We start from the raw sequence: 15,753 nt of genomic DNA on the forward strand, positions 1-15,753 counted from the left end.
TTATAAAAGTAAAAATAACAAGAGTTACTTCTTTAAAGGTAAAATCATACTGTAAATGAGACATGCAGTCCAAACTGATACTGTTTTACTATATTTTCAGATACTTACAAAAATATGATACTAGTTAACTATATTTGCACATAATACAAACTTTTCAGATACTTAGAAAATCAGGAGACCAGAATTCCTTTGATAATCAACAGTAGTTCACAGTATTACCAGTCTTTTTTTTATAAACCTCCTAAGAGAGCCTGGGAGATGTACCACTTAAATAATAAGACTAACAGTGGCACAAAATGAATTATCATTTACTTGATCAAATATGATGATTTTATTTATACAGCTATAACTGAACTTGATTTTCTTTTTTTTTCCTGCTCTCTGCTTTGAGTTCTTATGTTTTCAGCATATACTATCAATCTCTAACCTAGATGCCATGAAGTGTGTTTATCAACACTTCTGTGAGCGCCTCTCCTTTTGTCTTTCCTGCTCTTGGAAGACTTCCTTCTCATCTTCCTCTTCCCTACAGCCTACCTCTTTTACCTGTCTTTCATATCATTTTAATCTAGTTACTTACAAAATTAAAGAGATTAAACTGTGCATATGAAAGTATGACAATGCATATGCATACCTAAGTATTCCTGCCAATAATTTATCAGACACTACGCTAGGTGCCTGGATACAAGAATGAATAAAAGTCTTTCACTTCAAGGAGTTCACAATTTAGGAAAGAAAAACAATACCTAAAAATATTTTAATAAATTGAGTAATTTGCATGAGGCCTGGGCCTAAGGTATGTCACAGTATAGCTTCCAAAGGTTTGAGAAGTATTCTCAGACTCCCTAATAATCTAATGGGCAAGATGGCATGACCAGTAACATTTTAAATGATGCTCAAGCCAGTGTGCCAACTTCCAAGTTAAACCTCTTGGGCTGACTAAGGATAGAAGATGGTAACATATATCAGCAAAACTTCAGATGAGAACATCAAAGCTGAATGAGCACTCTCAGGCAGGCAGAAGAAATAGCATTAAGATTTGCTAAAAATGCCCTAATGCATAATGAAACATGTTGATAACCAGAAAACAAAAATGTCAACACACTCTGGTGGCTTCATGTTCATCACAGCTAACTTTTATTGCATGCATTCTATGTGCCACCATTGTGTTAAAGGCTTTCTTGTAGTATATCAATTAATTTAAACTATCTTTATATAGATATCATATTTTCCCTATCTCAAAAATGAGGAAATTTTGTCTTACAGAATTTAATTTTCTCAGACTCCGAGAATGGTAGAGAACTGATTTAAACATGGGAACTATGACAGCAGATGAGTTCATGTTAGTCACTAGATTTTTCATTTCCAGTACCAAGAAATCTGGCAACAAAGTATACACTTAAAAAGAGAATAATTTCCATTAGGCAAGCCATTTTCAAATTCTCAGAATCCCTTCAGTCTCAGGACCTGTTGTATAAAAATATTTTGTCTTAAAAAATATTGAGGGACGCCTGGGTGGCTCAGCCAGTTAAGCATCCGACTTTGGCTTAGGTCATGCTCCTGAGGTTTTTGAGTTTGAGCCCTATGTCAGGCTGTGTGCTGACAGCTCAGAGCCTGGAGCCTGCTTCAGATTCTGTGTCTCCCTCTCTCAGCCTGTCCCTCCCTCCCTCCCTCCCTCCCTCCCTCCCTCTCTCTCTCTCTCTCTCTCTCTCTCAAAAATAAATACACATTAAAAAAAATATTGAGAATCCCAAAAAATTTTTGTTTATGTTTGTTTATGACTCAAGTGATATTTACTATATTAGAAACCAAACCTGAGAAATTAAATACACAAGAACTCAGGGCAAAGACATCAGCATATTATCAGGTACATTTGGAAACCCCACAGTACAAAGAATAAGACTGAAATGGCAAAGAGTATTTTCGTAGTACAAAAATAGTTTTAACCTTGTAAACACTCTGAATAAAATAGAGGGCTCATTTCACAGGAAAACGAAAAAGATTCAGAGAATTCAAGGGGGCATGCCTAACATCACATAGCTAGCTGATGGCAGTTATTTAATTTTATTAAAGAACAGATTTTTGTCTTCTGATTACAAAATATCAGTAGTCAAATATTTGGAGACAGTTGATAGTATAGAAAGGAACTACACAATAGCAAATATAGTCAAAATTACAAGGATTTCTTGACTGAACCAGCTTTCAGTCTTCTGCAGAAAAATCTGATAGTGCAGTCTTCATTTCTCCATTCACTCTGAATTTGCTGCCCTAGGGTTTCCACTTATAAAGCAAATCCATGGCGCTTATCAGATCAGGTGAGCTGAAAACTCCATTTCTACTTCTACTTCCAAACAGGATAGAATAACAGAGACCAGATTAACCCTCACACTTGAAACAATCAAAAAACTAAACAGCAGTTCTGAGACATTGCACATGGGCAGTGCAGGATACTGACCCCTGACAGGGGAAACAAACAAAGTGAATCCTAGGATTGCAGAGGGGGTTAGGGAAGAGGGGGATATCTCCACTCAGAACTCTATACCTAGCAATAAATAAATAAATAAATAAATAAATAAATAAATAAAAAAGAATATTTCAAAAATACAGAAAATTAAAAACTTCATCAGCACCAGACCCTCACAAGAGGAATGTTAAAAATGTTTTTGAATCGTAAGAAAATAACACCACCTAAAAAATGGACCTACACAAAGGACTACTGCATGTTCTGTGATCACAATGAAATTAATTATCAATAATAAAAATACCACTAAAGAATCCCCAAACATTTCAAAATTAAACAATACACTTGTAAGTAACCCATGAGTCAAAGAAGAAATTAATAGGAAAATTATGAAGTATTTTGAACTGAATGAAATGAAAACACAACATAGCAAAAACTGTAGGACGCAGGTAACACCCAAGTCAGAGGAAAATTTATAGCACTAAATATGTGTTAGAAAAGATAAAAGGCTTCAAATCAACAACCTCATCTTACACCTTAAGAAACTAGAAAACAAAGAGCAAATTAAATTCAAAATAAAGGTAAGAATAATAGAAGTCAAACATATTGAAAACAGAAAAACAACAGAGAAAATCAGTGAAACAAAAAAACTAGTTCTTTGAGAATATCAGTAAAATAAGCCTCTAGCCATATTCATCAAAAAAAAAAAAAAAAGAGGAATCAATTTACCCATATCAGGAATTAAGTAGGGATTCTAACTACAGATTCTACAAATATTGTGCCAGATAGACTCTAAGATGGTCTCTGTTTTCTAGTATTGACATCCCTAAAATAAACAATTCCCCAGAAGTGTGAGCTGGCCTACTGATTTGCTTCTAACCAAAAGAATGTGGCAAAAGTGAGGTGATGTCATTTCTATGATTAGGCTCCATAATGTGTCTTCTATCTTGCTAGCAGACCTTCTCCTTTGCTATCTTCAATGAACTAAGCTGCCATAAGGCCCAGGTGGCAAGATACCTACGGAGGCAGTTTCAAGCCAAGAGCCAACAGGGAACTGTGACCTTCAGTTCAACAAATCAAAGAACTGAGCCTGCCAAAACACATATGAGCTTGGAAGCAGATTGTTCCCCAACAGGTCTTTCATATGGGACCCCAGTTCTGACCAATATCTTGCTTACAGCATTGTAAGCGACTGAACCAGAGGACCCAGCTAAGCTATGCCAAAATCGTCATAAATAGAAACTGAGACAATAAATGTGTGCTATGTTAAGCCACTAAATTTGTGGTACTTTGTGTATAGATCAAAAGATGACTAATACAAATATTTAAAAGATAACAAAGAAATATTATGAACAATTTTATGCCTATAAATTCAACTATTTGATAAAGTAGACAAATGGACATATTTCTAAAATACACAAATAAAGCTCACTGAAGAAAAAATAAGTAACTTAAATAGTCCCTTTATTCATAAAATTGAAATTGCAATTAAAAATCATTGCCAAAAGAAAACTCTGGGCCCACATATCTTAACTACCAAATATTTAAGAAGAAATAATACCAATGCTACACAAATTCCTCCAAAAGATACCTGTCATTTTTGAGGCCAATATTATAATGATACCAAATTCTGACAAAGATAGTACAAGAAAAAAAAAAAAATCCTACAGATCAGTATTACTCAAATATAAAAATTCTTGGGGTGCCTGGGTGGCTCAGTGGTTAAGTGTCACTCTACGTTTTGGCTCAGGTCACGAGGTCATGGGATCAAGCCCCGCATTGGGCTCTGTGCTGACACCAAGCAGCCTGCTTGAGATTTTCTCTCTCTCCCTCTCCCTCTGCCCATCCCCTGTTCATGAGCTCTTTCTCTCAAAATAAATAAATAAACACTTACAAAGTATATAAAAATTCTTAACATTTTAGCAAACTGAATTCAGGAACATGTAAAAGGCATAATATATCATAGTGCAGTGCTATTTCTCTCAGGAATGCAAAGTTCGTTAAGAATTTAAAACAGTAATTACTATAATTCCCAGAGTAACAATCAAGATATTCTCAACAAATGTGGAAAAAACACTCCATATAATCCAAAATCCATTTTTTTTTAACGTTTATTTATTTTTGAGACAGAGAGAGACAGAGCATGAATGGGGGAGGGTCAGAGAGAGGGAGACACAGAATCCGAAACAGGCTCCAGGCTCTGAGCTGTCAGCCCAGAGCCCGACGCGGGGCTCGAACTCACGGACCGCGAGATCATGACCTGAGCTGAGGTCGGCCGCCTAACCGACTGAGCCACCCAGGCGCCCCCCAAAATCCATTTTTGATAAATACTCTCAACATATTTGGAATAGAAGGGAATGTCATCAATCTAACAGATCACATCAATGAAACTTATAGCTAACATCATACTTAATGGTGAAACACTGACTGTTTACCCAACATCAAGGACAAGGCAAAGCTATCCACTCTATTTCTATTAAAAACTGTACCAGAAATCATAACCAATTCATTAAGAGGAATGAAATCCAGATTGGAAAGGAAAAAGTTATTCTCATTATTCATGGATGACATACTATCCAAATAGAAAATCCTCCAGCATGTACAAAAAAAGCTACCACAGCTAGTGAGTTTACCAAGGTGCAGGATACAAGATCAATATACAAAAATGTATTGTAGTCTTATGCAAGATATGAACACCCAGAGATTGAAATAAAATTATAATACCATTAAAAATTATGAAAGAGAAACTAAAGATGTGTAAAATGTGTTCACTGAAAACTATAACACATTACTTAAAGAAATTAAAGAACTAAAGAGAGAGATATGCTATATTCATGGATCAGAAGACCCTACTTTGTTAAGGTATCAATTCTCCTTAAAATGATCTATAAATTCAACACAATCCCAATCAAAATCTGAGAAAAAAATTGTAGAAACGGATATACTGGTTTAAAAATTTTCAATTTATATGCAAACTGCCTAGGATTTATAAAACAATTTGTTAACAAATAACAAGATTGGAGGGCTTACAACACTACCTGATAGGAGGATTTATTTTAAAGGAATGGTAATCAAGATGGTACAGCATTGGTGTAAAGATTTTGAAAAATCAGTAGACCAGAACAGAGTTCAGAAATTGATTCTCACACACATGGTCAATTGACTTTAACAGAGACAACAAGAGAATTCAATGGGGGAAGATAATCTTTTCAACAAATGGTGGTACCAAAACTGGATAGCTTTATGCAAAAAAAAAAAAAAAAAAAAATCACTTTCAACCCTCACTTCACACCTTATACAAAATGAAGTCACAATGGGTCACAGCTCTACATGAATGGTTGAACATACAAGTCATCTTATGTACTATTTCTTGAGACTATTAACTGGCAGTCAAATTTCATTCGTAAGTAATACAGAAAGATTCTACGGTGCGGAAAAAACTGTAAAAAGTATATTCTATTCCTTTCTTAAGGATTTATAACTTGCAATAATTTATTAAAAACTGAGAAATCTAACAACAAAGAAGTCCAATTTTGTTTAACACAATAATACATAAATATATTGGACTATGGAGCTCTGTTTTTACACATTTATTAATATCCTATTAAGCACAGTTTGAGAAACCATGATCTTGTTGAAAATTTTTGCTTTACATATTAGGAACTAATGTCCAGAATAAGTAACTCTTTTGACCAAGTATGCTTGTCTAATGGGAGAAGTCTCCAGGCTTAAGTCCTTTGTTCTTTGTATTTTACAACAGATTACCATTTTCAATTGATTTGCCCTAGAGGTTTCATAACCAAGTGTTGCTTCTATTTCTCTGCTTCTACTCTCCCTGGGCCATCATTATCATAACTTTTATCATTCAATAGTATTATGATGTTTTTCAAGAGACTGAACACTTCTTTTTTCCAGATAATATGGACTGATCATTTTTGTTTTGCTTACCTAATTCCAGTGACCAGAAAACTGTAAAATCTCAATAAATGCTGCATAAATGAAAGAACTAAGAGAAAAAAGGATTCCATGTGAACAGCACAGAAAGAAGAGTTTAAGCCCAAAGAAGACTACAAAATTTCAAATTGGGAAGAAAGATACTAAAAGTGATCTAAGAGAGTAAGGTAAGGTTAGTGGGAAATCAAGAATAATATTTACAGAGCAAGAGCTCAGAAAACTATAAACTCAACGAGATGTAACGGTATCACCGATGCAGAGAAAATATTTGGTAAAGAACAGTTGATACCTTCTTGCTAATCACTAAATAATTTACATTAAACACCGAGAAGAGGGTCTATCTACTTCATGCAAAAAGTAGCACAATGACTGTGATATAAAACCACGTTAAAATAATTACTTCATTTGGTAGTATAAAGGATTAAGCATCAGTTCAATACACTGAAGCAAAGCACTCTAAGTTTGTTATCGCCGAAATAAAAATGTTATTAGAATATATGACAAAAGTATATCACAAAAGGAACTAACATTAATTGATCACGCTAAGCTTTTGATATAAATAAGCTCACTGAGGTCTCATTAACCATCCTGTGAAGTAGATATCCTTTCAAACAAATTTGAGGAACTGAAGAATCTACATTCTGTCAAATCTAGGTTGCCCAATTTCCCCCCCCAATCATCTCTAAATAGCAAGATGTATAATGCAATAAACCTTTCCAATCATTTCAATTTTGTGAACAATTTACTTATAAGAACCTCTTGTTGGTCATTTAAAACCTGCAACAAGTTCCTCATCTTGTTCAAGACATACTCCAGGAATTCAAAACTGCTGCCTAAGGAGCATCTGGGACTTGTAAAATTCCTACATGGTTTTGTATCAGAATGGATGCATAATTTTTTGTAAGACTGGATGTAAAAAGAGGAACTCTTATAGACTACTTAATAAATTCCAGATATTATGATTTATAAAATTTCCTGTATTTAATTTTCATGCACTTGTTACAAGATAAATCTCTTTGCAGATGAGAAATCCGAGGCTCAGAAATGAAGTATCTTATCTTTTCCAAGGTCAAATATAGTGGTGAAACCAGGAAGCAAATTTACCTAATTTATTCTGTGGCTTATATATATATTTTTAAGTATAAAATGTAAATAATATTTCTATAAGAAATAATGACAGTATAATCATCTTACAACTTCTAGAGTATCTTTCATTAAAGTCCTGGACAAGGAGAAATAACAACTGTTTTGGGGTCTCTTTTATACTTTGCCAACTTGATATGGTAGAAAGGGACAGTAATATAGAGTCATGTTTAATATCTGGTAATTTATCCACCTTCTCTGAACTTCAATCTCCTCACTTCTGAAATGGACAGGATTTAAAATGCCTTCTTGAAAAGCTGATATAAAACTTAAAATAGGGAACATGTGAAAGGTTTTAAACAATGTTGTCATAAATGTTAGTTATGATTATTGCTATTAATAAAAATAGGCTGGGGTGCCTGGCTGGCTCAGTTGGTGGAGAGCACGACTCTTGATCTCAAGGTCCTGAGCCCAAGCCCACAGCCATTTGGGTGTGGACTCAAGAAAAAATTTTTTTAAGATAGGCTAAGTAGACCTAGAAAGGTATTCAGCCAGAATCTACCCTCCATCCTGTTCTTACGAATAAGAAATATGTAAGTCTATAAAAAAAATAATTTTAAAAAGCTGCCAGAAGTAAAACCTCAACAATTTTACAAAAAGGGACATAAGAGATATTCAAAGATTAATGTTTTGACTTTTACTAAAGACTAAACAACGAGAAGATTAAAAAAAAGAGAGAGAATTGTAAAGGATTGGTCCTGATAAAGATGCAATTTCATAAGCATGCAAAGTTAAGTGAAACTTACAGTGAGGTAAGAAACTGACAAAGGCTGGTTCCAAAGCTATGTGACAGCATCGGAATGGACACTGTCCCTGGAAGAATGGCTAAATTGAAAGAAAAACAAAAACAAAAACAAAAACCCAGAAGATCTGCCTAGCTTGAAATGGAAAAATAGACAACCTAATAGCTGTGTGATTTCTTTCATTTTAAATATCTGCTAGCAAGAGATTTAAAGGAGCTTATATCATCCTAACCCAATTTTTTCCTTATCTAAGAACTAAGATTACAAGTTATAGGCAGGTTTGTATGTTTTGAATACAAAGAGTAACCAACAGCACTTTCCCTCATGGGTTTATTTAAACCTAACTTTAAATTACACCCTTTTCTTACCCATAGTTTTTCTTCACATTCAGAACATTCAGAAGGAGCAGTTACATAACAAAACAGAGATTAATGGGAACATAGATGCAATATATAGAAAACACTTACTTTAATTCTCTGTCCCTCCTGTCTTGCTTTGCTATTTAACTGCTTCATCTCCTGTTTTGTACCTGAGATCAAGAGGCATAAAATACTATTTCAAAATTTGTGTGTCCTTTCTAATTATTGCATTTGAACTCGCAGAAGCTATAAAACCTACACCATTTTTCCCTTCAAAAATAAAAACATTAGCAAACCGTAAATAATCTAGAGAAAATATCTACTCTAAACAAGAAAAAGTAACACTAAACTTTATTACCCATCAAAGCTGTCAAAGGAGGACAATGAGTAAAAAGTATTTTATTCACACAGCTACATCTTTTCCATTTATAAGGGAAACTATTTATCAAAATCAAACAATCTGGTAGTTGTAGAACACAACCACAGCTAACTTGTCAAAGCCTGAACAAAACACATGGAGTTTAATTCAGGAGTCATCATCCTACGGGGTGAGTTAATCTGTATGATTTTCAATCTTCCTCAGTCACCAAATGTGTCAGTTTTTTTTTCTCCTTTGAGACATCTCTCCATTTTCAATTATTTTGTGATCTTGACCCTATCATCCTACTCTAAGTTTAATTTCATTGCAAATAGGTCTATGTAATAACATCTTACCCGATCATCCTAGTACTCTTCACTCTTTCACTTTGGATCCATTCCTCATACCACAATATACTGATCTTTATAAAACCCGTTGTGTCATTCCCTGCATAAAAATTTATTTTTAATTGGCCCTCTACTCCCCAAAGGATACACTACATTTCTTGAACAGAAAAGTTAGCTGCCTTACCACACTATTTACCTATGATTCCAAGATCATTTATTCTTTACTGAATTTTGTAATTTTGAGGTTTCTACACTTGTGGTCCCATCATTCCACATTTCTGGAAAGTTGTCTTCCTTCTAATCTTATTCATACAAATACTGTCTGTCCTATAATATCCTACTCAAACACCTCCCCTTTACTCTTTCCTGATGACCCAAAGTAATCTCTCCATCTCCTGTAATCCCACAGTAATCAGTGAAATTAACTTGATAATTATCTATTTGCTGCCTAATCCTTCTTCACTGTTGCCTGAAAAGAGTTAAAGTTTCATAATTAACTCTTCAGATAAATATGACCTGTATTTCTAACCATAGCTCCTGAATTCTAAGATGAACTAAAAGATTATTCATTTTTAATGATGCATAAACTGAATGCATTCACAAATCTCAGCATCTTAAAAATGGGGACCAGAGTAAGAACAAGTTTCTTAAGAGCAGAGAGGCAACATCATTATCCTTATTTACAAGGGTAGCTCTCATGCCACTGTGCTCTACTGGGAGAAGAAAACTACAGGTTCTCTCCACCCCTAGATATTCCCAAGGCCTCTACTGTCAAATGTAAATGAACTATACCTTAGGCTCTCCCAGAACTCCAGCCAGTATAACCCTTCCTAGGGTAAGAATGACCTCTGTGAATTATATATAGATAGCACATGAGGGGAACTGAGGGTCTTATCTCCAACTTGTTATCCATCAAACCATATAGCGGCTGTTTGCCAAGCTCATCCACATGAATGAAAAGATACTGAATACCTGCTAAGAAGAGAGCACTAAACAAAATTAAAGATCTCTTTAGCTGCATCAGGTGGGAATGGCCCAGGAGTAGCTAGACAGGTATCATTAAACTCATCCGGATAACCTTATGGACTCATTTTAGTTTCCACAGAATCTGCAAGCTGTATGTCTATTTCAGTTGAATTTCTACTTTTTTTTTGTTTCCCTTATCCAAAGTACCCAATCTATGGCTTTGAGTATGAGTTTTCGAAGACTAGAGCAACTCCTTAAAAGGCTACAGCAACTCTTGTATTCATTTTCTACCTGACCTGGATCATCAGGCTGCCATCCATGTGTATTCCTGAAAAATCGTCTGAGAAATGACCACTGCTGGTGTTTTTTTAATAAAATGAACCTTCATTCTACCTCATTATAACAGGTACAGATGTCAGAGTATGTATTAAAATGAAAGATCTCAAAACATACTATTTATTTCTTAATTAGAAGTCTGAAATTATTTTGTGCTGAATCATAAACAGCTGCTAAACCTAGTATTTTAAAGCCAACTCATTACCACATAACTGGTTTTCCCTTTCTCCACAAATAGGCCTAAGTCCGGAACTTTACCAAGGTAGTTATTATTAGTACCACCTCCCTCTATCAATGGGCAAAGGAAAAAGGAAAAAGAAAAAAAGTTTGAGGCAAAGAGAAATAATTTGCCCAGAGTCATACAACTAGGAAGAAGAAGCACCAGAAATAGAACCCACACAACTTGATTTCAATGTTCAAGCACTTAAATTCTATGCTAGTCTACCTCACAATATACTATGCTGGCTAGCAAACTTTCTTTTTTTGTTCTATCATGTCCCGTGTCTTCTTTTGAAATATCAATTACAGATCCTCTTTTCACGTTTCTCCTCTTTTCTCCCCTTCATTCGGTATATGGCAAAAAATTTAAGACAGTTAGTTCTTTTTTGACTTGGGAAACACTAAGGTAAGGGAGTTAAAAGGTAACTGTATAATATTTGGTATATCTGAGTTCTAGGCCAGAGTCTATCATTAACCAGGCAAACTGTCTAGCCAAATCTTGTGTGTATTTTGAATCAACAGCACATATCTCAACCTGGCCAAATCTCAAACTCTCTCAGTTTTCTCATCTATGAAATAAAAGGAATAGATATAAATAGCTAGCACACTTTCTAGTTTTGAAATTCTAGGATGCTGCAAAATGGGAAGGAAAGGAAGAGCAATACAGACCCAACTGTTTCACTCTGCAAACCATATTTATAAAGAGAAGGGAAAACCACGGTAGAAATTTAGCAATTGGGAAAAATAAGCACTCAAACTCTATGCAATTGAATATTGCTTCTCTCCCCCCAAATTACTACCAAAATAGATTATACAGTACCTGAAAAATGCACAAAATTAAAATGCCAACTGCTGGTCACTGCTGGTACTTATAAACATAATTACTATTAACGGTTACCTACCACTGATCTCTTTTACTTTTTTTTTCATTTACTTATTTATTAATTTACATCTAAGATAGTTAGCATATTGCTATAATGGCTTCAGGAGTAGATTCAGGGATTCATCCCCTATGTATCACACCCAGTGTTCATCCCAACAAGTGTCTTCCCTAATGCCCCTTACTCATTTAGCCCATCCCCCTTCCCACAACGCCTCCAGCAACCCTCAGTTTGTTCTCTGTACTTAAGAGTCTCTTCTGTTTTGTCCTCCTCCTTGTTTTTGTATTATTTTTGCTTCCCTTCCCTTATGTTAATGTGTTTTGTATCTTAAATTCCTCATATGAGTGAAGGCATCTGATATTTGTCTTTCTCTGACTGGCTAATTTTGCTTAACATAATACCTTCTAGTTCCATCCATGTAGTTGCAAACGGCAAGATTTCATTCTTTTTGATTGTCAAGTAATACTCCATTGTATGTATGTGTGTGTGTGTGTGTGTGTGTGTGTGTGTGTGTGTATACATATATATACACACATATATATACATACACACATCTCCTTTATCCATTCATCTGTCAATGGACATCTGGGCTCTTTCCATACTTTGGCTATTGTTGATAGCGCTGCTATAAAACATTGGGGTGCATGTGCATCTTTGAAACAGCACAACTGTATCCTTTGGATAAATACTTAGTAGTGAAATTGCTGGGTTGTAAGGTAGTTCTATTTTTAATTTTTGGGGCAATCTCCATACTGTTTTCCAGAGTGCCTGCACCAGCTTGCATTCCCACCAGCAGTGCAAAGGATGATATCTTTTACTTTTTAAACTGAGGAATGAAAAACTCTGTATTTTAGGAAATACTGTCAACAAGAAGACTTCTCCCCTTTCCTGTGAGCCCTGTCATAACTCCAGGGTGCAAACCCCAATTATACCTCAGTACTTAAAGCTTGGCCTAAGTTGGGTAACAGAGCTACAAGGGCAGGAAAACCAAGATGACAGGGGCCCCTTGGAATTTTCATCAACTAAAATGATCACACAACATTTTAGAAATGGAATTTGTACATCAGGAAATATGACCATGAAAATGAACATGAAATATTAGATATTTGGAGATAATAATGATGGTAATTATAGTAGTAGCAGCTCTCATTTATTGAATAAATAAATGAAATGAAATACTTCATAGCTTTTATCAGGTTTCATCTTTACTCAAACCCTACAAGGTATGTGTAAAATTATCATAATTTTAGAGATGAGAACTCTGAGGCTCAAAATGACTTGGTAACTTATCCAAGGTCACAGAATACAATTCTCCACAGTCGGTGATCTTAAATGCTTTACTAAGTAGTATCATCAATCAGGATAATACTTTGTAAGCATAGGAGAGAGGAGGCCTATTTACCATTAATACCACCACCATCGACTTTTAGATTCACCACCATAAATCAACTTTGATTCTTTTCTCCTCGATCTCCAAACACAATTAATCTAGTAAATCTAAGAATTCTTCCCCAATCTTCCCCAAGTATTCAGCAAATACTTATAGAAATCCATGATGTAAAAAGCATTATACCGGACAGAGTAAAACTTTTATATCTAAGTTTGTCACAAGACTTCTCCTTTCCCAAAGAAAGAAAGAGATAACTGAAGGGGAAAGGAAATTGATTTTATGTGTTTTACAAATCTAAAGGAAGTATATTAAGCATGACAGAATCAGCAAGTAATTCTTATTCATTACACTTAGAATGCAGCACATCTGCAAATGTATTCATTCATTTAAATTATTACATATAGATCTAGTTAATAAATTCTGATATACATAGTATTAAACTCAACACTTAGATAGCAGTCACTATGTACCAGACACTGATCTAACCACTTTATATAGATTTATCTAATTTAACCATAGTTTTACATACATTTAATCCTTATGACAGCCTTATAAAGTAATTATCCCCAATTCACCAACGAGTAAACTGAGGTAAAGCGAATTTAAGTAAGTTGTCCAGAATCATACAGGTAGTAAGTGGCAGAGCTGGGATTCATATCCAGGTACTCTGGCTCCAGGGTCTGTGCTCTTGACCACTGCCTTCTAAAGGGGGGGGGGGGGGGGGGGGGCGGAAATCTAAAACTAGAATAAATCATTAACATGGTGGTAAATAACAAAAATCATGGTATTCTCTGGCTTTTATACCTGCTGCAATGTCAAATACAGATAACATTTGTTTGTAGGAAAGGATAAAAACTAAGGGAGGGTGGGGAAAAAACTCATTAACTATACCTCTTGCCCAGATCTAAACTATTTGAGATCTTAATCACTCCTTTCAATCTCTGGTGCCTTAACCTCTATCACCACTTTTCACATATTTCTAAAAATGAAAGTGTTATTCACATCATGATGATGCTTTTATCTGTTCAGCTGTGTGTTTTGTTCTGCAGAGGTGAGCAGTAGGTCAACAATGCAGAAACCAGGACTAACAAAAGTGAAGAGGTTTGAAGTACATCACAAATGCTCTTACTTCCCTATGAGTGTCTCAGACATGTGTCATCTCCACATTTCCTAAGAATACTGACCATGTCTACCATTTCTTCTATAACCACTAATAGGTACATGCATTTATTTTTGTCTCTACCTAATAAAAATACTCTATTGAATGATGTGCTACGGCAGGTTCTGATAACCATAAACTTGGTAAATCACCTATATACTGTGAAGCTACTTTTCTTGTGGGTTTGGGAAAAATGGGCAGACAGGAGCTCTGCTGGCTTTTCCTACTTCAGAAAGAACATGTATAAGACTAAGTACACTTTTGAGAAGTTTGTGGCCTCTTAACCATACAACTCTGGTAGAGCTCACTTAGGCATCAAGGTTACTAGAGCAAAATACCATCTTCGTTAGATTTAAAGTAAGTACCTATAAGGCAAAAAGTGTACAAAGCAAATATTCCCCTTAAAAAGGTATTAAATAGATACTAAGTTCAACCTATGTGATTTTGTGTAGCCAATCTTGTACGGTAAAATGCATAGTTATGATACATGAGTAGAGAACTATTAACAGAGTTCATGTACCAAATATGTTTTTACAGTAATGCAAAACATGATTATTTCTCCCTTATAGTTTTAGTGGAGGCATGGAGGATGGAGAACTCAGCTCAATCCAACTAAACTATAAGCATATGCTTTATGATTCCACCAAACCACTCATTCTGCAGTTTTTACATACTTTTTATTGTAGCCTACTATGTTTCAAGCTTTACAAAAAGTAAAATAAATTTTTTTCCTATCAGTATTGTAAAATCAATTATTTTTTAAATGATACAACCTGCTGTGATGGAAATGTATTATTTATACAATATGGCAAAGTCTAAATACATTTCACTAGCAGAATTTCTACAAAATACTTGCAAATTTCATTAAAGTTTAAACTGACTTGTTAATGATTTTACAAAGTATCAAAATTGGTTTTTAGCCAACATCAGTATTTACTTCTGAATTTAAAAAAACTCAACAGACTATGATACTCAGTGGAATAAAGTATTTTGGTAAACTGAGACTCTTATTAACAAAATTATATCTATATTTATGATTATGAAAAAAATAGTCAACTTGGTAGATGGGGTTTAATGTTAAACCCAAAAAGTTCATAAACTTCCTATTAAAAGTGTATTGAAGACAGCTTCTAAGATAACCATAAATGTCTTTCCTTGGTGAAAAGATTTCAGGAGAGAATTAAATTGTTCAAAATTATAAATAAAACATAACTTAACTAGATAAACCATTTTAGGTTCAAAATCATGACCAGGATAGAAGAAGCAAAGTTAGTGGAAGAATGGATTTCAATGAGAACAAAATAAAGGGTATATATATATATATATACACACTTATATATATAGTATATATAGATAGATATATGCTATCTATATAGCATATATATAGTATATATAGATAGATATATCTATATCTATATATAGTATATAGATATAGATATA

At 34.4% G+C, this 15,753-nt stretch overlaps 1 protein-coding gene across 12 annotated transcripts in view; it reads right to left on the bottom strand.

Moving 5' to 3' along the window:
- TCF12 (transcription factor 12) overlaps positions 1-15,753 on the bottom strand; it is a 379,898-nt gene that overhangs the window by 202,568 nt on the left and 161,577 nt on the right. The window contains exon 3 of one of the 12 annotated variants that reach the window (XM_058737618.1): positions 8,766-8,827. The exons of the other annotated variants lie outside the window; for them this stretch is intronic. Within the exon in view, the coding sequence (XP_058593601.1) occupies positions 8,766-8,813 (48 nt within the window). The 5' untranslated portion in view covers positions 8,814-8,827. The remainder of the gene's footprint in view (positions 1-8,765; positions 8,828-15,753) is intronic. 12 annotated transcript variants of the gene reach the window in all.

The sequence above is a fragment of the Neofelis nebulosa genome, chromosome 7 (assembly GCF_028018385.1).
Source record: "Neofelis nebulosa isolate mNeoNeb1 chromosome 7, mNeoNeb1.pri, whole genome shotgun sequence".
Classification (NCBI taxonomy): domain Eukaryota; kingdom Metazoa; phylum Chordata; class Mammalia; order Carnivora; family Felidae; genus Neofelis; species Neofelis nebulosa.